General features: G+C 42.2%; 1 protein-coding gene across 1 annotated transcript in view; it reads left to right on the top strand.

Annotated features, from left to right (window-relative positions):
* Positions 1–16601, top strand: part of LOC134676683 (uncharacterized) — a 31259-nt gene extending 14658 nt beyond the window's left edge. Inside the window, 9 exon segments of the mRNA XM_063535082.1 lie at positions 2793–2943; positions 5142–5201; positions 6105–6238; positions 7174–7298; positions 8386–8792; positions 10487–10596; positions 11963–12065; positions 13483–13685; positions 16150–16601. Coding sequence (XP_063391152.1) covers positions 2793–2943; positions 5142–5201; positions 6105–6238; positions 7174–7298; positions 8386–8792; positions 10487–10596; positions 11963–12065; positions 13483–13667 — 1275 coding nt within the window. The 3' untranslated portion in view covers positions 13668–13685; positions 16150–16601.
* Positions 16602–26184: the final 9583 nt, after the last annotated feature.

Genomic DNA, 26184 nt, shown 5'->3' with positions numbered 1-26184 from the left:
TCAGTATAATAGTAATTGTTTTCTCAATCTTAAAGCCTATTAGGGTTCTATACACAAATAGTAAAAACCACATAGATCCTCACTACTTTGATGATAAAACATTATAGGTATGTAACACGGGCAATATTCAATCCTACTTCCCACTAATATTATAAACGCGATATAATATATAAGTTATATGATAAATCTGGGGGCACGGCAGTTTACACAGTTATTTTTTCCATTATCAGTTCCGACAAATATGTAGTAGGTAAAGGTAACGCAAAGATGTACGACGTGAGTACGAAGATGTATATAGTATGAGTGGTATGGTTACGAGTATGGTATGAATATTAATATGGTATAGGTGCGAAGGTGAGGGTATATCATTCATTCATTCATATTAGTAGCGGGTATCACGGGTATGACTACAATTAAGTATAGTTTGATATGAGCAGTATTGTTTAGGTATGAGTACGAGTACAGTGTGGGATGGGTATGAGTAGACCCACTTGAAAACTAAAAACAGTCTGTTCAAAATCGACAGGAGAATCGATTTCGCTATGAGGGTGATTATTTTATTTTTCTCATACCCAGTCCAGTCTACAACTTTTTAATGCAACAATATGAATAACTAGCATTTGACACATTGTTTGCCAACTAACAACAACCTTAAATGGCCATTGGTAAACTTTATCTCGTTGCAGTAAGGTATGAAAATGGTCAGTTAACAGTGGTTACGATGGTAACTAGCAATTGTTTTACGTCATTAAAAGTAGAGATGCAACGGATAGTTGTTTGGCCGGATTCCGGATATCCGGCCTGGACACTGGCCGAATATCCGGTATCCGGCCGCCGGATATTCAGCCGGCGGAACTATTCCTACATTTCGGTTTTTCAGGTGCGCATTCTGCAGGTTTGACCTGTTTCCTAGTAAACGTTCGCGCGGACTCATTTCTAGGTTCGAAATGAGTGCGCGTGCAAGTCAGTGGAATGATTAAATTGTTTTAAAATAATAAAAAAGTACGATTATGACCGTGTCTGTTTCTTAAATCCAATTTGTTTACTCCGAAATCATGCAATGTTACTATCCGGTATCCGGCCGAATAGAAGGTCACTATCCGGTATCCGGCCGGATAGTAAAATAGTGGCCGGATAGGCCGGATAGTAACCCGATATCCGGTGCATCTCTAATTAAAAGGAATATGCATCTTGTGTAAAATAACCAATCGAAGAGAATTGTTAAGAAAACTAAACCTCGATTTTTTAAATAATGGTTGGATTAAAGAATATGCGTATTTATTCTTGATGCGTTCAAAATAAAACAAAAACACGCTCAAGCTCAAAGCAATCAGACTCAAGTAGCACTGTTGACCGTGTATAAAGCTACGGAACCCTCTCCACTGCGCACTTGTTGATACTAAGCAGTAGTTTGAATAGCGCTTCTCATTGCGTTCATTTTGCAGCTTTTAGCAAGAAAATATAGTATATGTGTACTAAAATCGCTATAACATAACTATAAGTGTTGTTTTAGTATTTATTATTCAGACGTTATGTCAATAAAAGCCATAATTAACCCATATATGCAGCTACTGAATAACAAATAATATGTGGATTTTATTACAGCTTCCAGTAATAGCGTCCACCTTTATTCAAAAACTAGCGTTAAAACAGAAACTGCAACCGCTTTTATACAGTTGAAAGTCTTCACCGACGCTTCTTTTCAGCATTTAGTAGCCACTATCACATTTTTCTTAATATTGTCTGCTTAAAATCATACAACACAGAATATATACAGCTAATTGCTGCTAATGCTGCTATTATGCAGTTTTTAGTAACCACAAATGCTTTAAGCTGAATAATGTCTAAGTAACTGTGTAAGAAATAAGTATTATTCAGCTTTAATATGCAAAACCGATACTATGCAAAATTTATTCAGCATTTATTGGTATAAAGGCCCCACTAGGCCCACATATTTTCTTATTCCGAATTTAGTAATTTCCACCGCATATACATAAAATTTATGCAATCTTAATTTGAATAAGATGATAATTTTACTCTATTATCCTGCTTGTGTGTTACTTGGGATATATGCCTCGGCAGGAATAGCAATTCGTGGATTCGTCTTCTTTGTCGGACTCCGCTTCGCGTCGTCCGACAAAATCGAAACTCATCCACGAATTGCCCTTTCCCGGCCTCTGCAATAATGTACTATAACCTTATGAACGCCACAGACGGCAATTGACGTCAACGCAAAATCGTGACAACAACGCCAAACGACGGCGTTTGCCGTCGATAATTTTTGCTGGCGCAATCTATGCAAACTTTTGACAGTTGCTAACCCTGTCAAATCATAATGTTTTCATTTCTCATCCTCTGAAAGAGGGTCATTGTTGTTCTAATAGGTGTGCAGAAAATGATACGTTTCTGCACTAGAGCATTTTAGGTTCCAAGTACGATTTTATATATTTTTTTTTACGATATACAATTGAAATTTGGGTATGAATGGATTTGTTATACAATTTCTATTTTAATATTTGACTCCCTATTCCATAAATAACTTTTGCCTAAATTGTTAATTGAAAGTACCCTCAAAAATACTATAAAAATGTATACTTAGTCATGTTTTCAAAAAAACACATGCATTTTACTTTTCTCGTATTCGAAATGAAAATTAGACTGTTTAACTCGGGCGAAAGGCATCATTTCAGCCTCGGACTATTGGCGCTCTCACTACGTTCGGGTGCCAAACTACCTCGGCAGGAATGAGTGCCTTTTATCCCTTGCTTAATAATCTACTATTGTTGTTGTAGGACATAACGGCGGAGCGCGTGGTGGGGTGGGGCGCCGGGTCGGCGGCGTCGTGGGAGCGAGACGCCTCCGACGACGAGTGGGCCGACGCACCCGCCGACATCGGCTCCTTCCTGCACACCAGGCTCAGGGTCGACGGCGACAACAGCGCGGGTGAGTGAGACGGCAGCGTGGGAGCGAGACGCCTCCGACGACGAGTGGGCCGACGCGCCCGCAGACATCGGCTCCTTCCTGCACACCAGGCTCAGGGTCGACGGCGACAACAGCGCGGGTGAGTGAGACGGCAGCGTGGGAGCGAGACGCCTCCGACGACGAGTGGGCCGACGCGCCCGCAGACATCGGCTCCTTCCTGCACACCAGGCTCAGGGTCGACGGCGACAACAGCGCGGGTGAGTGAGACGGCAGCGTGGGAGCGAGACGCCTCCGACGACGAGTGGGCCGACGCACCCGCCGACATCGGCTCCTTCCTGCACACCAGGCTCAGGGTCGACGGCGACAACAGCGCGGGTGAGTGAGACGGCAGCGTGGGAGCGAGACGCCTCCGACGACGAGTGGGCCGACGCGCCCGCAGACATCGGCTCCTTCCTGCACACCAGGCTCAGGGTCGACGGCGACAACAGCGCGGGTGAGTGAGACGGCAGCGTGGGAGCGAGACGCCTCCGACGACGAGTGGGCCGACGCACCCGCCGACATCGGCTCCTTCCTGCACACCAGGCTCAGGGTCGACGGCGACAACAGCGCGGGTGAGTGAGACGGCAGCGTGGGAGCGAGACGCCTCCGACGACGAGTGGGCCGACGCGCCCGCAGACATCGGCTCCTTCCTGCACACCAGGCTCAGGGTCGACGGCGACAACAGCGCGGGTGAGTGAGACGGCAGCGTGGGAGCGAGACGCCTCCGACGACGAGTGGGCCGACGCACCCGCCGACATCGGCTCCTTCCTGCACACCAGGCTCAGGGTCGACGGCGACAACAGCGCGGGTGAGTGAGACGGCAGCGTGGGAGCGAGACGCCTCCGACGACGAGTGGGCCGACGCACCCGCCGACATCGGCTCCTTCCTGCACACCAGGCTCAGGGTCGACGGCGACAACAGCGCGGGTGAGTGAGACGGCAGCGTGGGAGCGAGACGCCTCCGACGACGAGTGGGCCGACGCGCCCGCAGACATCGGCTCCTTCCTGCACACCAGGCTCAGGGTCGACGGCGACAACAGCGCGGGTGAGTGAGACGGCAGCGTGGGAGCGAGACGCCTCCGACGACGAGTGGGCCGACGCACCCGCCGACATCGGCTCCTTCCTGCACACCAGGCTCAGGGTCGACGGCGACAACAGCGCGGGTGAGTGAGACGGCAGCGTGGGAGCGAGACGCCTCCGACGACGAGTGGGCCGACGCACCCGCCGACATCGGCTCCTTCCTGCACACCAGGCTCAGGGTCGACGGCGACAACAGCGCGGGTGAGTGAGACGGCAGCGTGGGAGCGAGACGCCTCCGACGACGAGTGGGCCGACGCACCCGCCGACATCGGCTCCTTCCTGCACACCAGGCTCAGGGTCGACGGCGACAACAGCGCGGGTGAGTGAGACGGCAGCGTGGGAGCGAGACGCCTCCGACGACGAGTGGGCCGACGCACCCGCCGACATCGGCTCCTTCCTGCACACCAGGCTCAGGGTCGACGGCGACAACAGCGCGGGTGAGTGAGACGGCAGCGTGGGAGCGAGACGCCTCCGACGACGAGTGGGCCGACGCGCCCGCAGACATCGGCTCCTTCCTGCACACCAGGCTCAGGGTCGACGGCGACAACAGCGCGGGTGAGTGAGACGGCAGCGTGGGAGCGAGACGCCTCCGACGACGAGTGGGCCGACGCGCCCGCAGACATCGGCTCCTTCCTGCACACCAGGCTCAGGGTCGACGGCGACAACAGCGCGGGTGAGTGAGACGGCAGCGTGGGAGCGAGACGCCTCCGACGACGACGAGTGGGCCGACGCGCCCGCAGACATCGGCTCCTTCCTGCACACCAGGCTCAGGGTCGACGGCGACAACAGCGCGGGTGAGTGAGACGGCAGCGTGGGAGCGAGACGCCTCCGACGACGAGTGGGCCGACGCACCCGCCGACATCGGCTCCTTCCTGCACACCAGGCTCAGGGTCGACGGCGACAACAGCGCGGGTGAGTGAGACGGCAGCGTATCGTAAAATCGCCAAAAAGATACTGCGTGTATGCACAAGTTCTTTTTTGGGGAATAGACTAAAGACTTGTCTTGACAACTATAAGGTAGGGTTTTAAAAGTCACGACCCTTTAAATGACAAATAAAAGTACGGGAGAGAAAAATTATATAAAACAATCTGTTCTTGTAGATGAGGAGTCAAACGAGGGTGCGCCAGCCTCTACGTCATCGTCAGCGGGCACCTCCGCCATCGACCTGCCCAACATGCAGAACAAACCCTACAGCATTCTACCAAAACGTGAGTCACAACTGCAGCCAAATCAGACAGATCCGAATCATTTCCAAAATCAGCGTATTATCAGACTCATGCTGGTGGAACTAATTGCATAACTATGTCACATGTTTAATTTAGAGATGCACCGGATATCCGGTTACTATCCGGTATCCGGCCTATCCGGCCATTATTTTACTATGTATCCGGCCGGATACCGGATAGTAACATTGCTTGATTTCGGAGTAAACAAATTGGATTTAAGAAACAGACACGGTCATAAATGTCATAATCGTACTTGTTTATTATTTTAAATCAATTTAATCATTCCACTGACTTGCACGCGCACTCATTTCGAACATAGAAATGAGTCCCCGCGAACTTTTACTAGGAAACAGGTCAAACCTGCAGAATGCGAACCTGAAAAACCGAAATGTAGGTATAGTTCCGCCGGCCGAATATAATATCCGGCGGCCGGATACCGGATATTCGGCCAGTGTCTAGGCCGGATATCCGGTATCCAGTATCCGGCCAAACAACTATCCGTTGCATCTCTAGTTTAATTTTAAAATTAAGAGACGTTGTTTCAAATAAATTATTTTCATTTCATTTCATGGCCTCTAGTATTACAAGTTGTCGTGAAGCAGAGCCTTATAGGATTTAATAACTGGAGTCGCCTTTAAAAGCCTCTGTCGGAAATCTGAAATGGCTATTTGTACGTTACGTAGGGATCATGTAGAAATAGCAATACATTTGACGCCCCTCCCCCTACCTACTAAATGCTGTACACAAAGCATCAAAATTTGAACAGAGCACACAAAATGTGGGCAGACCACAAATTGAAACCCTTAAAAACCAAGTGAAACAAAATGTGAACGTTTCCAGAAGCCTTGCCGGAGACGTCGGGCCCCAAGTCGGGTCCCACCGACCCGCGGTTCACGGACGTCGTGAAACTGAACGACTACCTGCGCCACGGACGACGCCCGCAGTTCTGGGAGGAGAACTACGTCAAACGGGTAAGATCTAACACCTTAGTATTATAATTTATAAGGTAATTGTTAAAATAGGTTTATAAAAATATTAGACTGCATAAAACAAAAATTTAAAGCTACAAAATGCAAATTTCGGCACACATCTACATAATCATAATATCGTCAGGTGACAAGCAAAAGTCACTAATTACTTAAAAAAATTAAACAAAAATCGACCTTCTTTTAGTACTAATATGGTTCACTATGGCTATGAACTTGTGGTGGTACTTAGTGACTTTTGCTTGTCACCCGTCGATATATTTATTGTGTCTATAAGTATATATAAAAGGTGTTACATTTCATAGGTACTAAAACCATAGCCTACCTAACCTAGCCTTAATGGTGTACAATATTTTTTACATAAAGCTAGGTGCCTGAACCACCCGGCCGCCGGGCCACAGTGGCATTAGTCGAATTTTTCCAAGTATATGAGTGGTTCAGGCACCTGCCGCGATAGCAGAGGACGCTGGTTCGATTCCAGCCTGGGGCACTGGAGGCCTTGGTCACTTTTTCTTAGTATATGACATTTATTTCAGTTTATAATTTATATAGTAGTGTTTCTACTTGATAAAAACAAATTAAAATATTTTCTGAAAATACATAATTTAATTTGTTCAAATACTTCATAGTAATTTTAATGTCAATAGATAACATAATAAGTAGGTATAATAACATAATTACATTTGGCTAAGAGCCACTTGCACCATCCCACTAACCCAGGGTTAAGCGGTTAAACCGTTAACCTAATGTCAAATTGTACTGGTAACCATGGTAACGTCATGTTTAACCGGTTAAACCCGGGTTAGTGAGATGGCGCAAACGCGCTAAGCATAATAAATCACACACACACAGTTTATCATTCAGTTTTCCAAAAACATATTGTAATGAATAGCCAAGTACCAATTTCCCAAATTCTTCAGGTGATGGAGGCAGTCCGAGTGAAGGAATTGGAGATGAAGCAAGCGGCAGAAATATTGGGCGTCAGCTACGGAACCCTCTACGGACGATACCGGGATGTCTATGGCTGCATAAATCGCCCTTACCGGTAAATATACTCCTTATTGCCTAGGTAATAAGGGTGACTGCTGATAAGTGAGTGGTACAGGCAGGGTCGCCATGTGAGGCTTTTGTTGAGAAAATGAGTTATTATTCTGCGGTTGATAGCTATGGGTCCAGAATTGGGTCCAGAAGCGGCGGAGATATTGGGCGTCAGCTACGGAACGCTCTACGGACGATACCGGGATGTTTATGGCTGCATAAATCGCCCTTACCGGTAAATATACCCCTTATTGCCTAGGTAATAAGGGTGACTGCTGATGAGTGGTACAGGCAGGGTCGCCATGTGAGGCTTTTGTTGAGAAAATGAGTTATTATTCTGCGGTTGATAGCTATGGGTCCAGAATTGGGTCCAGAAGCGGCGGAGATATTGGGCGTCAGCTACGGAACGCTCTACGGACGATACCGGGATGTTTATGGCTGCATAAATCGCCCTTACCGGTAAGATTAGAAGAGATTTTTAAGATCATTTATTCCGCTTTTAGGATTTAATTTAAGGGTCGCCATGTGAGGCCTCTAAGTAATATTTGATTTATTATTGGGAGTTATCTGCAAAAAAGGTCGGCAAAAATAACAGTTTGCTTATTTCTGAAAGGGTTTGCCATGCAAGTGAAAAAAAAAATTATGGGACAATCTAACTCAAATCAATCGAATGAAGTCGATTTTATACAATACAATACAAAATCTCTTTATTGCAGCGGTTCTCAATCTTTTTTTTTGACGGAACCCTTTTGGAAAGCGAAATACTTGATGGAACCCTACATTGTACGTAAAATTTAACCTAACCCTACATACAATTTTTCGAGGCGACTAAAGCATAGTGTTCTAAATTCTTGCGGAACCCCTGCAGGGGTGTCGCGGATCTCTAGGGTTCCGCGGAACACACTTAGAGTGTGGCTGCTTTATTGGACACCTAAATAAAAGAAGACAATACAAAATAAGACAGCAACACAAGCAGAGGTAAACAACAGGCGGTCTTATCGCCAAAAAGCTATCTCTTCCATACAACCTTTGGTTAGCGTTTGGGTTGGGTTAGGGTTTGGGTTTTATTTTTTATTATTAATTTCGTTTCCCAGGACCGCTCGCGACTTCTGGCAAGCCAAGGGCCCGTCGGAGGTCCTCGAGCGCCTCCAGCGCGGGGAGCTGTCCCTGGACGCCGGCGCCACGGCGCTGGGGGTGTCCACCTCCAACCTGGCCGCGTACATGGCGGACATCCACCCTGTCGAGCGAGGTACGCCCCCTGCATTCAAGAACATAGACTCAGGTATGTGTTGCCAACGAGGGGTTCCAACCAATGTGTGGTGGTGGAAACTTGTTGCCAAAGGCCCCTCGGAGGTCCTCGAGCGCCTCCAGCGCGGGGAGCTGTCCCTGGACGCCGGCGCCACGGCGCTGGGGGTCTCCACCTCCAACCTGGCCGCGTACATGGCGGACATCCACCCTGTCGAGCGAGGTACGCCCCCTGCATTCAAGAACATAGACTCAGGTATGTGTTGCCAACGAGGGGTTCCAACCAATGTGTGGTGGTGGAAACTTGTTGCCAAAGGCCCCTCGGAGGTCCTCGAGCGCCTCCAGCGAGGGGAACTGTTCCTGGACGCCGGCGCCACCACCCTGGGTTCTCCACCTCCAACCTGGCCGCGTACATGGCGGACCTCAACCCTGTGGAGCGAGGTACGCCCCCTGCATACAAGAACACAGACTCAGGTATGTGTTGCCAAGGGGTTCCAACCAATGTATGGGTGGTGGGAAATTGTTGTTGGGTCATCAGTCAGCCGCGACCACCACCAGAGAAACCTGTGTTGAAACGTCGGTAAATCAAGGTAATTGAATAAAATTCGCGTTAGACCCGTCTATAAATGTGAGTTAATATGTGTTGCTAAACTGTCGAGTTGGTATCACCAAAGATATATGTAACTTCGTCTAAGATGAATAAAGTCTAAGGAAAAAACGTGCCTCGGAAATCAAGAAAAAGTCATTCTCGGATAGATGGCGCACACACCTTTAGCCTATGCTCGGCTATATGGCGTGACGACACCGTTTCATATTTAACAATTATAACACATAGGTAGATATCAGTGAATGAACATGGATCAAAATGATATAAAAATAATAAAATCATTTATCCATATATATACATTTTTTTGATAATTTTATACGTTTTCATTTTGAGTTTTAGTCGTGTGTCGATAGATGGCAGTAAATTTACTGTGACTACAAAATTTACAATGACCGGACCCCTCTATTCTATACCATCTATTATTTTTGGTATCATTAAACCTTGTACCACGCCAAGAAGAAGATTCTAGTAAGAAGCTTCTGAAGAAACGGAGTAAGTATAATCCGTTGGCTCAGCGATCCAAAATGAGACTTGGCCTGCGACACAAGACATCGCCACTTTTCTCGGTCCTGTGCGACCTCTCGCCAATTGTTGACTCGTAGTGCGCAGATCCGCCTCCACCATGTCGCACCAGCGATGCCTGGGGCGTCCGATAGGATGTCTTTATGCTGGGCGGCCCATGCCGCGTAGCCAAGATGCCAATCGCTTACGCTCCGTAGCGATCGAAACGCAACTGTCACTGTCGCGCTAATATGGAAGAGCGATAGAGAGACATAATGCTCTTCGTTGTCGAAGCGATAGCGATTGTAACCTTGGCTAGGCCGGCAGGTACGCTCATTTCACGTTCCGATCTTCATACATTCTCTCAAGAAGTTCTTGGTAGCATTGTATTTGAAACCAAGAACGTAACGTCACGTTCGAAACGTCAGGGAACAATAAATGCAAGTGTATGCGGTTAACTCTTTTAGTTATTTTTCAAGTTTCTTGTTCGTTTATTGTCAACTTCTGTTTTTATGTTTTTTTTATTATTTATTTGGTGTTTTTGTATTTATTACTACGAAATTTTTTTAAAAGGTGATTGACAAGGGTCATTACTGCGTGTCTGTTATTTTATTCTTATAATTTGTCTATTTCGTGTTCTTACGGAATAGAGTCCGTCTAAGCTAACTCTGCACCTATTCTGATAAAACAAAGTGTAGCAACGCCATATTTTCAAAGATAATTCAAATTTATGATGACATCCACACTATTTTATTGCAAAGGGCACGTAGCTTAGCCCGACTCTATTGTTGATATTACAACAAACAATTTGTTTTAATTGGTGGTTTTTCTATTGTTAACAGAATTCGAGCCAATCCCTATCGAGATAGACCCCTCACTCACGCTGAAGTCGTACACCAACTTAGTAAAGACTATGAGAAAAAACGTCAACCCTACCACGCCGCCCGACAAGGTAACATCTACATTGTATAGGGTACAGAATTCGAGCCCATCCCGTTCGAGATAGATCCGTCACTTTAAAACACGAATCTAAGTACCATGGGGGAAGGAGACAACCCTACCACGCCGCCCGACAAGGTAACATCTACATTGTATAGGGTACAGAATTCGAGCCCATCCCGTTCGAGATAGATCCGTCACTCTGAAAGACGAACCTAAATACCATGGAAAGGCGTCAACCTCACCACGCCGCCCGACAAGGTAACATCTACATTGTATAGGGTACAGAATTCGAGCCCATCCCGTTCGAGATAGATCCGTCACTCTGAAAGACGAACCTAAATACCATGGAAAGGCGTCAACCTCACCACGCCGCCCGACAAGGTAACATCTACATTGTATAGGGTACAGAATTCGAGCCCATCCCGTTCGAGATAGATCTGTCACTTTAAAACACGAATCTAAGTACCATGGGGGAAGGAGACAACCCTACCACGCCGCCCGACAAGGTAACATCTACATTGTATAGGGTACAGAATTCGAGCCCATCCCGTTCGAGATAGATCTGTCACTTTAAAACACGAATCTAAGTACCATGGGGGAAGGAGACAACCCTACCACGCCGCCCGACAAGGTAACATCTACATTGTATAGGGTACAGAATTCGAGCCCATCCCGTTCGAGATAGATCCGTCACTCTGAAAGACGAACCTAAATACCATGGAAAGGCGTCAACCTCACCACGCCGCCCGACAAGGTAACATCTACATTGTATAGGGTACAGAATTCGAGCCCATCCCGTTCGAGATAGATCTGTCACTTTAAAACACGAATCTAAGTACCATGGGGGAAGGAGACAACCCTACCACGCCGCCCGACAAGGTAACATCTACATTGTATAGGGTACAGAATTCGAGCCCATCCCGTTCGAAATAGATCCGTCACTCTGAAAGACGAACCTAAATACCATGGAAAGGCGTCAACCTCACCACGCCGCCCGACAAGGTAACATCTACATTGTATAGGGTACAGAATTCGAGCCCATCCCGTTCGAAATAGATCCGTCACTCTGAAAGACGAACCTAAATACCATGGAAAGGCGTCAACCTCACCACGCCGCCCGACAAGGTAACATCTACATTGTATAGGGCACAGAATTCGAGCCCATCCCGTTCGAGATAGATCTGTCACTTTAAAACACGAATCTAAGTACCATGGTCATGGTCTGGACATCGGATGATGGTAGCATGACGTAGGAGGAAACGGGGTCATTCGAAGCATGATTTTTTGATGATTTGGGGGGGGGGGGTCGAAAATCGTCAAAAACCGATGACGTAGTTTATGGACAGCAACTTATCAACGCATGCATTTTGTTTCAGCCGAAGAAGATCCTCATAAATAGTATAACGGACGAAGACCCGATCCCGGCGACGGTGATCACCACCAGTGACGGTAAAAAGTCCGCCACCGCCACCGCTACCAGTGAGTGCTATTAGATTGAAACACTAATAAAAATTGTACACATACGTACCTACATACATATAATCACGCATATTTCCCGGAGGGGTAGGCAGAGACCAGGGATGTTGCGGATGCAGATTTTTTGACATCCGCGGATGCGGATGCGGATATTTAAAGCCTCATATCCACGGATGCGGATGCGGATGTCTAGATTTAGTACTTAAAAACGTGAAATATTACAATTTTAGCATTTTTTTTAAAGAACGAAACGTTTAGTATTTGAGCAAGAATATACTCGTACACAGATGCGTTTTATGTAATAAACAGTAACTTGGCCGACTTTTCGTGATCTAGACGATTTCGTTATATATAATGACGAAATTACCTAGCACTTACGCCGCCGGCGCTGCCGCTAATACGTTCTTGTTACCGACTTGGTCGACATCCGCATCATGCGGATGCTCCGCATCTACTTTATGCGGATGCGGATGCAGATGCGGATGTAGAATATAATGCGGATGTTCCGCGGATGCGAATATTCGCAACATCCCTGGCAGAGACCACGGATTTCCACTTCACTTTCATAACATTCCTCATACACGCTCACCGGTTTAGAACTGCCGGGTTGTTTTTGCAAAAATTTGTGAATTTTTCATTTTGAGTTGATTATGGCATAATCAGGAGCATAGAGAATTTGAAATAGAGGTATATTGTCAAAGTACATTATGTAGTCAGTACATTTACTTACTGCCATCTTTGTACACAAATGATCAACACTTTTAGAACGCCATTTGACTATGATCCTTATTTTTTCACTGATATGTGTTAAATTTGTTAAACGTCAAAAAGTATCGCCATCTTCTCGAGTGATGGCGCCATATACCTTTGGCCTACTCTGTTAATTATTTATGTACAAAGATGGCAGTAAATGTACTGACTACATAATTTACTTTGACAATATTCCTCTATTTCACATTCTCTTTGTCATAAGCAAGGGTTTTTATACGATTTTGTTATTATATGATATTTTGTATTATGCGTGTGACGCATCAGAACTCAAAGCTAAGTCCTTACCCCTTATTCATAAACGTTTACTAAAGTTGACACGCCGATAATTCATAATTCATTTATTTATTGCTTTTGTGGGTTTACAATAGGTCTTATAACTAAAAATCAGTACGTTTACCACATACCCTGTTAGGGCACCGCATTATTATAAACTAAAACAAATAGCATGCAATATTTACAACATATCTATCGTGCAGAATGTTTACATATGTATAGGCTCGATAATAATCGTTTGTCCGTTTCCGACGTATTAGTATGATGGAAAGGGACAAACGATTATTATCGGCTTGTCAACTTTAGTAAACGTTTATGAATAAGGGGGTTAGTCGCTAAAATATACCATTTTAAATCATATTTTTTACCCCCCCAGCGCCGCCCGCGGGCAGCAAGTGGCCCTCGATCCGCGTGGCGTCGCTGGAGGCGCTGCGCGGCGACGCCGTCGCCGCCGCAGCAACGTCCCCCTCCCCCTCCCCCTCGCCCAGCCTGCTGATGCGGACCAGGCCTGACCTGACCATAGTCGCCGCCAAGAAGCCCGACAAGAGGGACGAGACGTGATCACCCATCTAGTGCAAGGTCAGTTCAGAACAGGGATGTTGCGAATGCAGAATTTTTGACATCCACACTGAGAGAAAAGTACAACAAAAATACACTTAGAATTACAAAAATAAACTTAATCCGGGGACAAGGAGAGTTTACTTTTGAACAAATTGACTTTTGTAATTTCTATTAGTTCTTGCAATTTCTATTATCTGTTTGTTGAAATTATATTTGGGATTACTGAGCTGTTTGTAGAAATAAATAAACTTTACAGAAATAGTGAAACGTCCATAATTATTACTAAAACTACATTTTTTCCCACAGTACAGAAATGTTTTTTAATTCCTGGTGATGATTTTTCTCTCAGTGCACGGATGTGGATATTTGAAGGTTCACATCCACGGATGCAGATGCGGATGTCAAGATTATGTACTTAAAAAACGTCGAATATTACATTTTAATAATTTTTGTTGAAAAAAAACGATACGTTTAGTATTTGAGCAAGTATATAGGTGCGTTGTATGTAATTTAAACAGTAAGTTGGCCGATTTTTAGGGTTCCGTACCCAAAGGGTAAAACGGGACCCTATTACTAAGACTTCGCTGTCCGTCCGTCCGTCCGTCCGTCCGTCCGTCCGTCTGTCACCAGGCTGTATCTCACGAACCGTGATAGCTAGACAGTTGAAATTTTCACAGATGATGTATTTCTGTTGCCGCTATAACAACAAATACTAAAAACAGAATAAAATAAAGATTTAAATGGGGCTCCCATACAACAAACGTGATTTTTGACCAAAGTTAAGCAACGTCGGGAGGGGTCTGATGCGCACGGCTCCATCACGCGACGGCGGCATGACTTGAGCTTGCCACACACACGATTGGCTAAAACTAAAAAATGTCTTACCTCCATTGGTCCGAAGGTTTATAATAAGATCCCTCCGGCAATTAAGCAGGCCCCGAGTTACGCCTCATTTGTTCGACAAATGAAAACAAAACTAATTAAAGACGCTTTGTACTCCATTGACGAATTTTTTTGTAGTAATTAATAAGTATTTAAAATGTTAGATTTAATGTTATGTGGTAAATACAAAAAAAAAATTGTAAATGTATAAATATATACTGTTAATAATAATTAAAAATGGTGTACAAATTATAAATGTAAATAAGCCCATGTGCAGGGCCGGATTTGAACGCCCCAGTTTCGGCAAAATTATTAAATTATACCTATTAAGTATATATGTTAACTATTTAATGACGTATAAAATGTAAATTTTATGAATAAATAATTGAAATTGAAATTGAAATTGGTCAGTACTTGGATGGGTGACCGTTTTCTTTTTGCTTTTTTTTGTTTTTTTTTTTGCATTATGGCACGGAACCCTTCGTGCGCGAGTCCGACTCGCACTTGCCCGGTTTTCTGAGTGGCTACGATTTCGTTATAGGTAATGACGTAATTACCTAGCACTTACGCCGCTGCTAAGACGTTCCTGTACCGACTTGTTCGACATCCGCATCCGCATTAAAACCCGTATCGATATTATGCGGATGAAGATCTTGAAAATAATGCGGAAGTTCCGCGGTTGAGGATGCAGATATTCGCAACAACCCTGGCACAGAGTAGACACATTACCCACATTCACATTATCCGACCGGCAGCGAAACTGTACTGTTACCATCAGTTTGTCACTGACATAAACGCCGCGGCGTTTAGATTTATAGATTATAGAAAGTAAATTACGTTCTCGATGGCGCGCCGTAACGTAATTTACTTTCTACACATCTCGCTCGCACTCGCTTATTAGTCCAAACGGGATATAAAAAAATACATAGAAAAACGACGGGGAACCCCGACTACTCCCCGGGGGGGTAGTGTGACGGGGTATAGAAAGTAAATTACTAAAGATGTAACGGATAGTTGTTTGGCCGGATACCGGATATCCGGCCTGGAAACTGGCCGAATATCCGGTATCCGGACGCCGGATATTCGGCCGGCGGAGCTATTCAGCAGGTTTGACCTGTTTCCTAGTAAACGTTCGCGCGGACTCATTTCTAGGTACGAAATGAGTGCGCGTGCAAGTCAGTGGAATGTTTAAATAGTTTTAAAATAATAAACAAGTAGATTATGGCCGTGTCTGTTTCTTAAATCCAATTTGTTTACTCCGAAATCAAGCAATGTTACTATCCAGTATTGGCCGGATAGAAGGTCACTATCCGGTATCCGGCCGGATAATAAAATAATGGCCGGATAGGCCGGATACCGGATAGTAACCGGATATCCGGTGCATCTCTATAAATTACGTTCTCGACGGCGTTTATGTCAGTGACAAACTGATGGTAACCGTACGGTGTACTGTACTATATATGGGGCCCACGATATCGGCCGGTCAGTTACAAACAATATTTGACAGCTCCGAACAACTGTCCCGTCCTGTCCTGTCTGTCCTGTCCGTTGCTTTGAACATAACCCAAATGAATTTTAACATGTTGTATTTGTTTCGCAGGTTGCCACGAGCCCCTCGTCTAGCGACCAAAACCTCTGGCTATTGCAGTTCGTAGTCCACCCTAAGTAATAATCTTCACACTAAAATACACGAGAGTTGAGGTCAATCGTACCCACAACTAATCCCGCTATGATTAGGTACAATCGCCATCAGATATATCGGAGCGGCCAAGGTGCTAACAAATATCTGAACACGCACTCCAACGCCTTGACAATAGAGGCGTGTTCAGATATTTGTGAGCAGGGACGTCTGGCGATGGCGATTGTACATGAAATGTTGTGTGTGTGACTTCAACGCTGGTGCCGATATCTATACACGGTATAACATGAGGAAACCGAATAATTTCAACCACGCATTTCTGAGGTCAAAAGAAGGAAAAAATGTAATATGAGTTTAGGTCAATTTCGCAAAAAAAAAATTTTTGTTTTGTTTTTTCAATGTTTTGAATGTATTTGTACATACAAAATAAATTTTATTGGTAAACTTGTCACTTAGAATTGATCTTTACATTTTTTCTTCGAAAAACCTGCTTTTTCCAAAGTGTTACTTGTCACTTTTTGACATCTATCAATAAGGATATTTAGACTACGTCCCATGGCAGCAACATCACCATCAAAAAGGCCTTTTAAACTATGTAACAATAAAAACTTGTTTTTTCTTAAATTAATATTATCTCTGAAACTAGACGAATTTCAAAAAAGTTTATAGGACATTTTTGTCTCTAAATATGACCAGGAATACGCGATTAAAATTATTCGGTTTCCTTATGTTACACCTTGTACATATATATATACCTAAACAAAAGCCCTCTGGAGACCAAATTATACAATGTGTATTTGTGTTTCTTAGTTTCTCAAACGTTGTAAGTCTGTCTGTCTGTCTTTGTTTAAACTTAAACGGGATTTCACCGCGAATATTTGTATCTATTATTATTCCGACGCCTTGCGACTAGTAGCCTTACCACGAGTTTGACACTGACATATTCGCTAGCCTGTGCGTTACTTACTTTCTATGCATCTCGCTCCTACTGGCATATTAGTGCGAGCGAGATGTATAGAAAGTAAGTTACGCAGGCGTTAGTGAATATTTCAGTGTCAAACTCGTGGTACACTTTTGGTACACAATGACCAGACCATATAACATAGTCTCTTTCAGGCAGTATAAGTTAGGTTGGTATTCCAACTGTCCAATTTCTTTCTCCAATATGCGTCTCACTCTCTCATTAAGAACAATGTGAGATGCAAATACAGATTGGACAGATGGAATAGCACCCTTAGAAAGAGACAGATACTTGTCTTTTGAATACATTTGTGGCTTTACTATAATATTATGGCTCCTCTACACGATGGGCCAACGTCGGCCACTCCAAGGGACGCCGCCATGCGGTAGAATGAGATAGCAATATCACATGCTCCCTCTAACGCATAAATGCGTCCCTTGGAGTGGCCGACGCTGGCCCATCGTGTAGAGGAGCCATTAGAATAAAAGATCAACTCTTTCGTGTTGTCCCGTGAACGTATAAGCATAGTTATATATTTTATATACGGATAACTAATATATGTCCTTCCGTTATTATTTCATATTAAATATATTGTTACTATGAATTTAACAACTTATAGGGGTCCTGTCTCACAGAGTACAGTCGTCATCAGATATATCGAAACGGACAAGGAGCTCATAAATATCTGAACAATATTGTCAAGACATTAAGCCCGCTTCACACTCGTGCGCGAATCGCGGCGCGAAGCCGCGAACGCGAGTGTGGAGCGGGCTTTAGTGTAAACATTTAGTAAGTTTAGATATTATTGAACACTACAATAGATATATTTTTGTTGGCGACTGTTAATATATAACTTGGAGTGAAAAAACTTGGATATGTGCGTGAAACTGGCGCGTGCCTGGCGGCTATGGTACAGATTAGTCATTTGTCAGAGATGCCAGTAGGAAAACTTGAGGCTAATTACGTACATATTTGAGCGGAAAAGTCCCTTTTAGTGCCCCCACCACGCACTTCGCACCATAGCTTATGGGGGTTAGGTTAGATCTACGGTAGATCCGTTCTCGTGTGAGAACATTCCCCATAGTAAACGGAGAACGTTCTCGAGAATAGATAACTATAGGTCTAACCCCTTTATAAGCAGAATAAAGGACCATGGGCAACTTTGTATGGAGCCCTGCCCCAAAACCAAGAGAGTTGAGAGTTAGGTCATTACATAGGTATTTCTCTGTACTTCATTTCGTTCTATGGGCACCAAGCGGAATTCCATTGCAGAACTGAGATATTGGTACTTTAGCCACAATGTCGTCACCCTTATTACCTAGGCAATAGGGTCCAAGTAAGTAAATTAATTGCTGCAGGGTAGATGTTCGCGCGCCGCCGGGCGAGCACACTGAATGATTTGCCGCGCTCGCCCGGTGGTGGACTCTATTGTATAGGTAATAAGGGTGACGACATTTTTGACTAAAATAACAGTATCTCAGTTCTGCAATGGGATACCGCTTGGTGACCATAGAACGAAATGAAGTACAGAGAAATACCTATCCAGTGACCTAACTCTCAACTCTGTTGGTTTTGGGGCAATTTTGACGCATAGTCCTTTAAAAGTGGAAAAATTACTGTCTTGGGTGAGACTTGAACTCACGGCCTCTGGATCGATACTCCAGCGCCCTGTCATCTGAGCCACCAAGACCTCATCCATCAAATCTTACCACCATATTATGGGTCGCAGAAGTTACTGCTTGATAAAAATTAACAAATAACCCCTTTTTTTATCAAATATCTTTTTCTCGTTGTTATTTGAACAAAACTTGTCAAAAAATATCGAATATTGTTTTTTAATAATTTTTAGTTGTAAAATTAAAGGTTAAACAAAATATATATTAAAAATCAATATCATGTTATTATAATGTAATGAAATATAGTTAAAGATATATTATTTAGGCCATAGTTTACATAATATATTTGTATGATAAAACATGAAGTAAATAAAAATAAGTAATCCTTTAGAATAAGTTATGGAGATATACCTAATTTAAATCTATATGGTTAATATACGCGCTGGTGGTTATGACATTTTTACATTGAATTCTATACTTTAAGGATAAAAAAGTCTTAAACGCCAGCGTTACGTTTGCACTTCGACCAAACGAAGTCAAAAGTATGTATACGTGCAAAGGGTCAAAAATATTTCAATGCTATTTTAAACCCTTTAAACGGCATTTGACATGTCCAAAAATGTCGCTCACACGCCAGCATATTGGTCTAGCCAATAAGTTAAAAAGCAAAGAAATAGAAGTACGTACGTCAAAAAAATAATTTGTTTCGGCGATTTCTTGACAGGGTCAGATATTTTTGCGTTTGCTAACGTATATATATTTATGACTATCTACACGCTATGTATAATTACATTTGTTCCTCTGACGTGTATTATCATAAGATGATTAGTTAATTAGTAAATATACAGAATTGTATGTTAATTATTATATTCGTACTATCATTTAGCATTCCATAGTGACAGAATTTCTGTTAGATCTAAATTTGTGTCGAGTTGGAGTGAGAGGCAAATATCATTCTGTCCCGCTCTATTTGTTCTAACATGAAATGCAAGTAGTTTTTTTGTGACGTAGCGTCAGAATTGTAAATTAAGTATATTTGTTATTTCTGATATAATTTTCTGAATATTAAATGAATAAGTTATATGTAAAGTCATATAAGTTTTTTCATGTAATGTTATATAAGAGAAAATATGCTTAAACTACGATTACTCTGAGTCATATATATATTTATATGTTTTATGATAGTTAAGTTTAAGAATCGTATGTATATCTAGGCCTTTCTATACAGCCTTTAATGAGACACAGACGTTTACACACAAGAGAAAAAGTAGTTGTATACAAGAATATTAACGGAAAATTCATACAAATTGTCCCATTTTTAATGCTTAGGCAGCGAACTATCAGTATTTTAAAGAAAACTGAACTAGGTGGCGCTGTATGGTGTTCAGTTTGCAGTAGCCCAGGGCACAGAATAAATAATAGTACGACCGTACAGAAAGGAAACTTCCTACAAAACCGAAGTTTGACAGCGGTTCAGGGTCAGATCATGCTGTCCCTTTCTAATATATAGCACTATCCCTTTCGGCTATTTAGGGTTGTCAAAATTCTAGTGATTATCTTATCTGTGGTCGTGCACGCAAAAGGAAGTCAAGTGGTGCCAACCCTAATAATTGCTCGGAGCAATGCTGAGCCGAGCGGAGCCGAGTTTGTCCGAAATCAGGAGTTTCGCACCCCTGCTCAGGGGGCCGATTTTTGAATTTCGACCGAACGATTTCGTGTATTTGTTTCAATAATATCTCCACTACTAAGAATTTAAATTCTACTAATAGAATTGAAAACGATTGATCAATACCACTCGATTCCCAATTTCTATCGCTCGTAATTCAAAAATTAGCAATGCCCAGTTTTCCACCGATTTTCGAATGACGAAATCGGTCGAACGAAATTCAAAAATCGCTCCCTAGATTGTCAAGTGTCTAGGACCATATAAAGCCATTTGATTATATGTCGTTGTGACAATAAATTAAAAAAAAAATTAACCTATGTAGTTCTTGGTTTTAACCTTTTGATCGCCACAGACGGCCATTGACGTCAACGCAAAATCGTGACAACGACGCGAAAGACGGCATTTGACGTAGATCGTTTTTTGATGAAAATCTACTGAAAAACACCCCACTTTAGGTTGGCATTATTTATTCACAAAACTAAATTTTACCCCCGTGGCGTCAGTGGCACGGCAAATGGATGCGCCGTTTGGCGTTCAAAAGGCTAACACTGACTTTGAGCCGCTTTTTCGAGTCTCCTATGATCACACGCCTTACTTGGCGATGTCAGTCAAGCCATTTACGTCATTATAAAAAAAAGCGGCAAATTTAAAAAAATGTAGGCGCCAACGATTATCGTTCCATAGAAAATTGTTATCTCGCGCCTTTTTCTACCTATATTGGCAAAGTTGTTTGACTGGCTATATTTTAATTTTTATAGGCATAAAAAGTCCCGATTGCCACAAGAAGTATGTCAGTTGTCAAAAACATTCACATATCAGTGCAGCGCCATCTACTTCAGATATAAAAACTATTTCCATAACTTTACAGAAGTAGTGCATAATCATTTCCCATTAAATTTACACGGAAACTTACGAACGTGTCTTGCTATTTCACTCAGTCTCGGTACAAAAAGTACCGAGGTTGACTGAACTAGCATGACAAATACGAACGTTTCCGAGAAAATACGATGGAAAACAATTATGCACTGCATCTGTCTTTAAGGGCTCAATTAGACGGTGCGAGAACTCACATGCGAGTTTTATTACACCGCGGTATATGATCAATGGTCCGCAATGTAACTAAAGTCGCATGCGAGTTCGCGCACTCTATGAGCCCTTAGCCCCACTTACACGATCCCACTAACCCGGGGTTTAACCGTCAGCCCCGTGTCAAATTGTGATGGTAACCATGGTATAGTATGAATAATCTCAGGTGTATTTTTCGGGGTCGGACCCTAATCTGTTAAACAAAAGATATTGTTTCCTTTATGCAGTGGTTGCAATGCTTACTGCTAATAGCCCCGACGTAAGTAACGGGAACAAACCCATTTAAAAAGCAAATTTACCATTATAATTATATGGTTCAAATTCTTGAATCAGCCCATTCGGAGATAACACGTTTTTGTTATCTCAAAAAAAAACAAGACCACCCTAATTGTTCTCTGAACAAGCTGTCACATGAATTTGAATCTTAATACTATCACGATAGTTGCTTTTTAAACGACATGGTTGCTTTGTCACGTGCTGTAGGCCGCTCTTAAAAGAAACAAAGGCTTTTGTTTAACGGATTAGCACCCGAACTCGAAAAAATCATCTGAGATAATTCATACTATAAGTCCAGGTTTAACCGGTTAACCCTGCCTGAGTGGAATGGTGCTAGTGGCCCTTAGTGCATATATTTTAGATATTATGGTTCAACTAGCGCCATATATCGTTAGCTTGGTGTCCGTGTCTCGTGCCTTCGTTTCTGTACCACCTAACCCCCCACCCTTAGGTATTCTTTAAAGTGTTTAAGTGTTCAAGCTGATTTCTATAAAGTGTGTTATTTGTAAAAAAAAAACTTCAGGTTTGTTCGTAAAAGTATTCCTAATTTATGAATGATCTAAAATTCTTTATGGTAACGCAATATATGCAATCCTCTATACTATAGAGTCTATAGGGACCGTGCGCGTTGGAGGGTCTGCCGTCTAGTGGCCTGAGTCGGAAACGTATGTGCACATGTACATTGCCAAAGCAAGTGCTACCATCTACCGTTCTCGTCGGTTCGTTTCCTCGTGCATAGTAGGTTCTGCCATCTTGTGGGCTACATCGGAAGTATAAACGACATTTACGCCTCGCGCCAAAAATCTGACGGCTCCTATGCTGCCCCCTATAGTTCATGCACGCCACGGGGCCTATAGTTGCAAATGACCATGCTTACCGTCAAATTGACTGTATGCTTGTTGCCACCGACGCAGTATTTAAAAATCACATATAAAATAGACATATAATATATAATAATATGTTTTATTTATAGATAAAACAAAATGTAACTCGGGTGAAAGGCATCATTTCATCCCTTGGCTAATGATCTACTATATTTTACTTTATATTTTTTTTATTGAAGGCTAAAAAGCTAACACTTTTTTTACAAATAACACATTTTTTAACAATGCACTATTTTAGAATAGTTTGAATTCACTTTTTATTAGTGCAGTGCTCATGTCGTGTATATTTTCTTATTTTGTAAGCAATATTTTATATTAATTAACGGTTAAGTTATTGATTTATTGTTTCCAACGCTCCTGAGTGTCTGTAGTGGTTCAATCAAGACTTGAAATTGCTAAAGTGCTATACCTTAAGTTTTAAGTCGCCAAATTACGCGACTAGGCTTCTACGCTAGGGTAAAACGACCATAAAAGTACACTTAAAATACATAATATTGCAACGCTCATTGCAGAATAAGAGGTGTTCCTAATGATTCGTTTTATGTAAAGCCTGACAAGATTCTATTTGGCCCTGTGATAGTGTCGCTATGAGGGGCCTCGCGCGGGGCCTTTCGTGCACAGTGAGAAAGAAAAGGGCCTCGCAGATGCGACTTCGCCTACGGCTAGATTAGTTCACACTACGCCACTGTATACAATCAATAACCCTTAGCTAATAACTAGATTGTTTGCCTAAGATTGGTAGTTTTACCCTAGTAACTACTCTATGGCTACAAAGGCGAATCGTGCATAAATATGTAAACGTCGCCATGTTCGTGTTCAAAGGCCTACAAATTGGCAATTAAAATTAAAAAGTTTCAACTACAATGATTTTCACAAATAAATAACTCTATGTTAGACGACATAAGGTTCATTTTACAACGGTAGTTGGAGCGTTTTAGTTCTCAGGTCTTGAGTTATGTTTAGATGATTTTTGTATAATAAATCTTATATTCTAATTCTAATTTTAATTATAGGATATGTATTCAATCTGGCGGTCTGGTGGTCTGGATAAGTTGCGTTCTCGCGCGCGAGTCCATACTTAAAGTCGCGCTTGATGTATGGACTCGCGCGCAAGAACGCAACTCATGCTAGACCGCCATGGATCGAATTCATATCCTATAATTAAAATTAGAATATGTATGTTAGTTGTGAGCGTCAGGATTATCTCCAGTTAACATTCAAAAATAGTAATCGTACTTTTGGATTGAAAATTCTAAAGACAAACTTATTTGATTGATATGTATTATAAACAATAACCTCCTAAGGCCCAAGGTCCTACTTATAGTACTTATTCAGTTCGATGAAATTTAAATCATATTCAATTGGAACAGTTGCGTTTGTTTTGTTTCATTCAATTTTCAAACAAAACCATAATCAACTCTATTATCTGCACTAAAGGTTCAAATTTCAGTGGCAAATTCTGGATTTTGCGTTTGTATGGCTGGGCCTTAGGAGGTTAACAAAGGAATAATAACAATGACAGCTGAACTATATGGCGCTTTACGGCTCATACATTATGCTGTACTTAGTTAATTCTATATGAGAGATTTTGACGCTGACAAGTAGTTATATTTATACATATTTACTTTCTAAGTCTTTTCTATACACGGTGGCCAAAAAATAAGTGCATTCCCGTTTTCAAGGAGGTTTTGGGATTATAATGAGCAACTTTTACTACGGGACCGACCCCGAAACCGCGAAATAAAAAATTACGCTCCCATAGAAAATGGACCGGCGAAAATGTATGAAACAGCCAATTTTTTTTCGCGATTTCGTAGTTGGTCCCATAGTAAAGTTGCTCAGTATAATCCGAAAACCTCCCTGGCAACGGGAATGCACTTATTTTTTGGCCACCCTGTATACTGTCCAACTTGAATTGGATGTCTCGTACCAAAACGTCATTATATTTTAATCATTATTTGATATGTTATGTTGTTGTCACTCATAGCGTACTTGTTTATTTATTAGTACTAGAGTTTTGAATTGTTAGTATTTTTTTTTTACTCATAGTTGGATAAACTCAATATGTTAAGATTAAAGTTTTTTTTAAGTATGCAATGCATTTTTATTGGACGATGTCCAAAGTCACGTTGATAGGGTAGGAGAAATAATCTGCATTCTATGCTTATGAAGGTAAGATGTATTCGGGTAATTTCGTATGTCGGATAATTCCGAAAATTAGATGAATATTTTTGGGTCATATTCATGAAAATTCCATCATAATAAGTCCGTTTTCGGAATTATCCAACGGTTTTCGACATTCGTAATTACCCGAATATACCTTACATATCATTGATATGTACCCTTTGATATTTGATTTAATAACAGTTGCCTTTAGGTGAACGAAAGATTTAGAATGGGAATGTGAAAGAATAAAACAACATAAAACTAAATAGTAAATACTTTTTTTTATCACCGCAGTATGTACAAATTCAATAAATTAAATAAAAAAAACCTATTTATTTACAGAGCTAAACTAGTACAAAAAAATTCTAAATCAAAAATCTATACACCACACAGTCATGTTTAAAAGTAACTATGTACTTTTTATCCTTTTAAGTGCCATTTGTTATATCCAAAAATGTCACACATACGCCTACATTATTGGAACAAGTGTGCCCATATATTTACCTTACTTGAAAACCTTTAAATAGCAGCGTTGAAAGGGTTAAAGGTGGTGATACATTCTATTAATATCTCTTTGGCCCCATTCGCACGGCAGCTTTTTCAACGCGCGTTAAAAAAGCGTCTGAATGACACAAATGGATAACCATGTATCTATTCACACGACAGCGGGGGCGCTTTTTATCAACCGTTGTTGGATTTTCGACTTTAAGGCTTTAAATTGAATTTAGAGTGCGGACAGATTCAAGCGCTTTTTTGACGCGCATTGAAAAAGCTGTCGTGTGAATGGGGGCTTAAAAGTGTTTGATATAATTTTACCTCACATAAATTGTCTTTGACTAGAACCTAAATTACGAATAATTTCTAGCTTTGAACAAACTACCTAGGTTTAGGTCCTAATTATTGCTTACAGTTACAGGGGGTCAAACATAGATATACCGGGTGTGGCCTGTAACATGAGCTAAAAATTTTACTGTAGGCTGGACCCCTCATACTGACCAACATTTGTTCAACGACTTTTAAAAATTACTTGTGGTTTGATTTTTAATACACTTTAAAGTTTATTCGCAATGTATTGCGAATTTTGTTATGTCTAAGGCGAGACAAGCAACGTCAATCACAATAATATGGCGTGGCGATGGCGTCCATTGAAGACAATATTTATTTTGTATGAAAAATAGGGAGTCTTAATACTTTTAAAAATATGATTTTTAAAAGTTGTTGAACAAATGTGTTTCCGTTTGAGGAGTACAATCTATGTTTTAATTATCTGCTCGTGTTACAGGCCACACCCGGTATAACTTCAAAAGAGTGCTGTATAATGTCGAAAAATAATGACGTTAT

The sequence above is a fragment of the Cydia fagiglandana genome, chromosome 24 (assembly GCF_963556715.1).
Source record: "Cydia fagiglandana chromosome 24, ilCydFagi1.1, whole genome shotgun sequence".
Lineage (NCBI taxonomy): Eukaryota > Metazoa > Arthropoda > Insecta > Lepidoptera > Tortricidae > Cydia > Cydia fagiglandana.
This window is presented reverse-complemented; position numbering and strand designations above follow the sequence as displayed.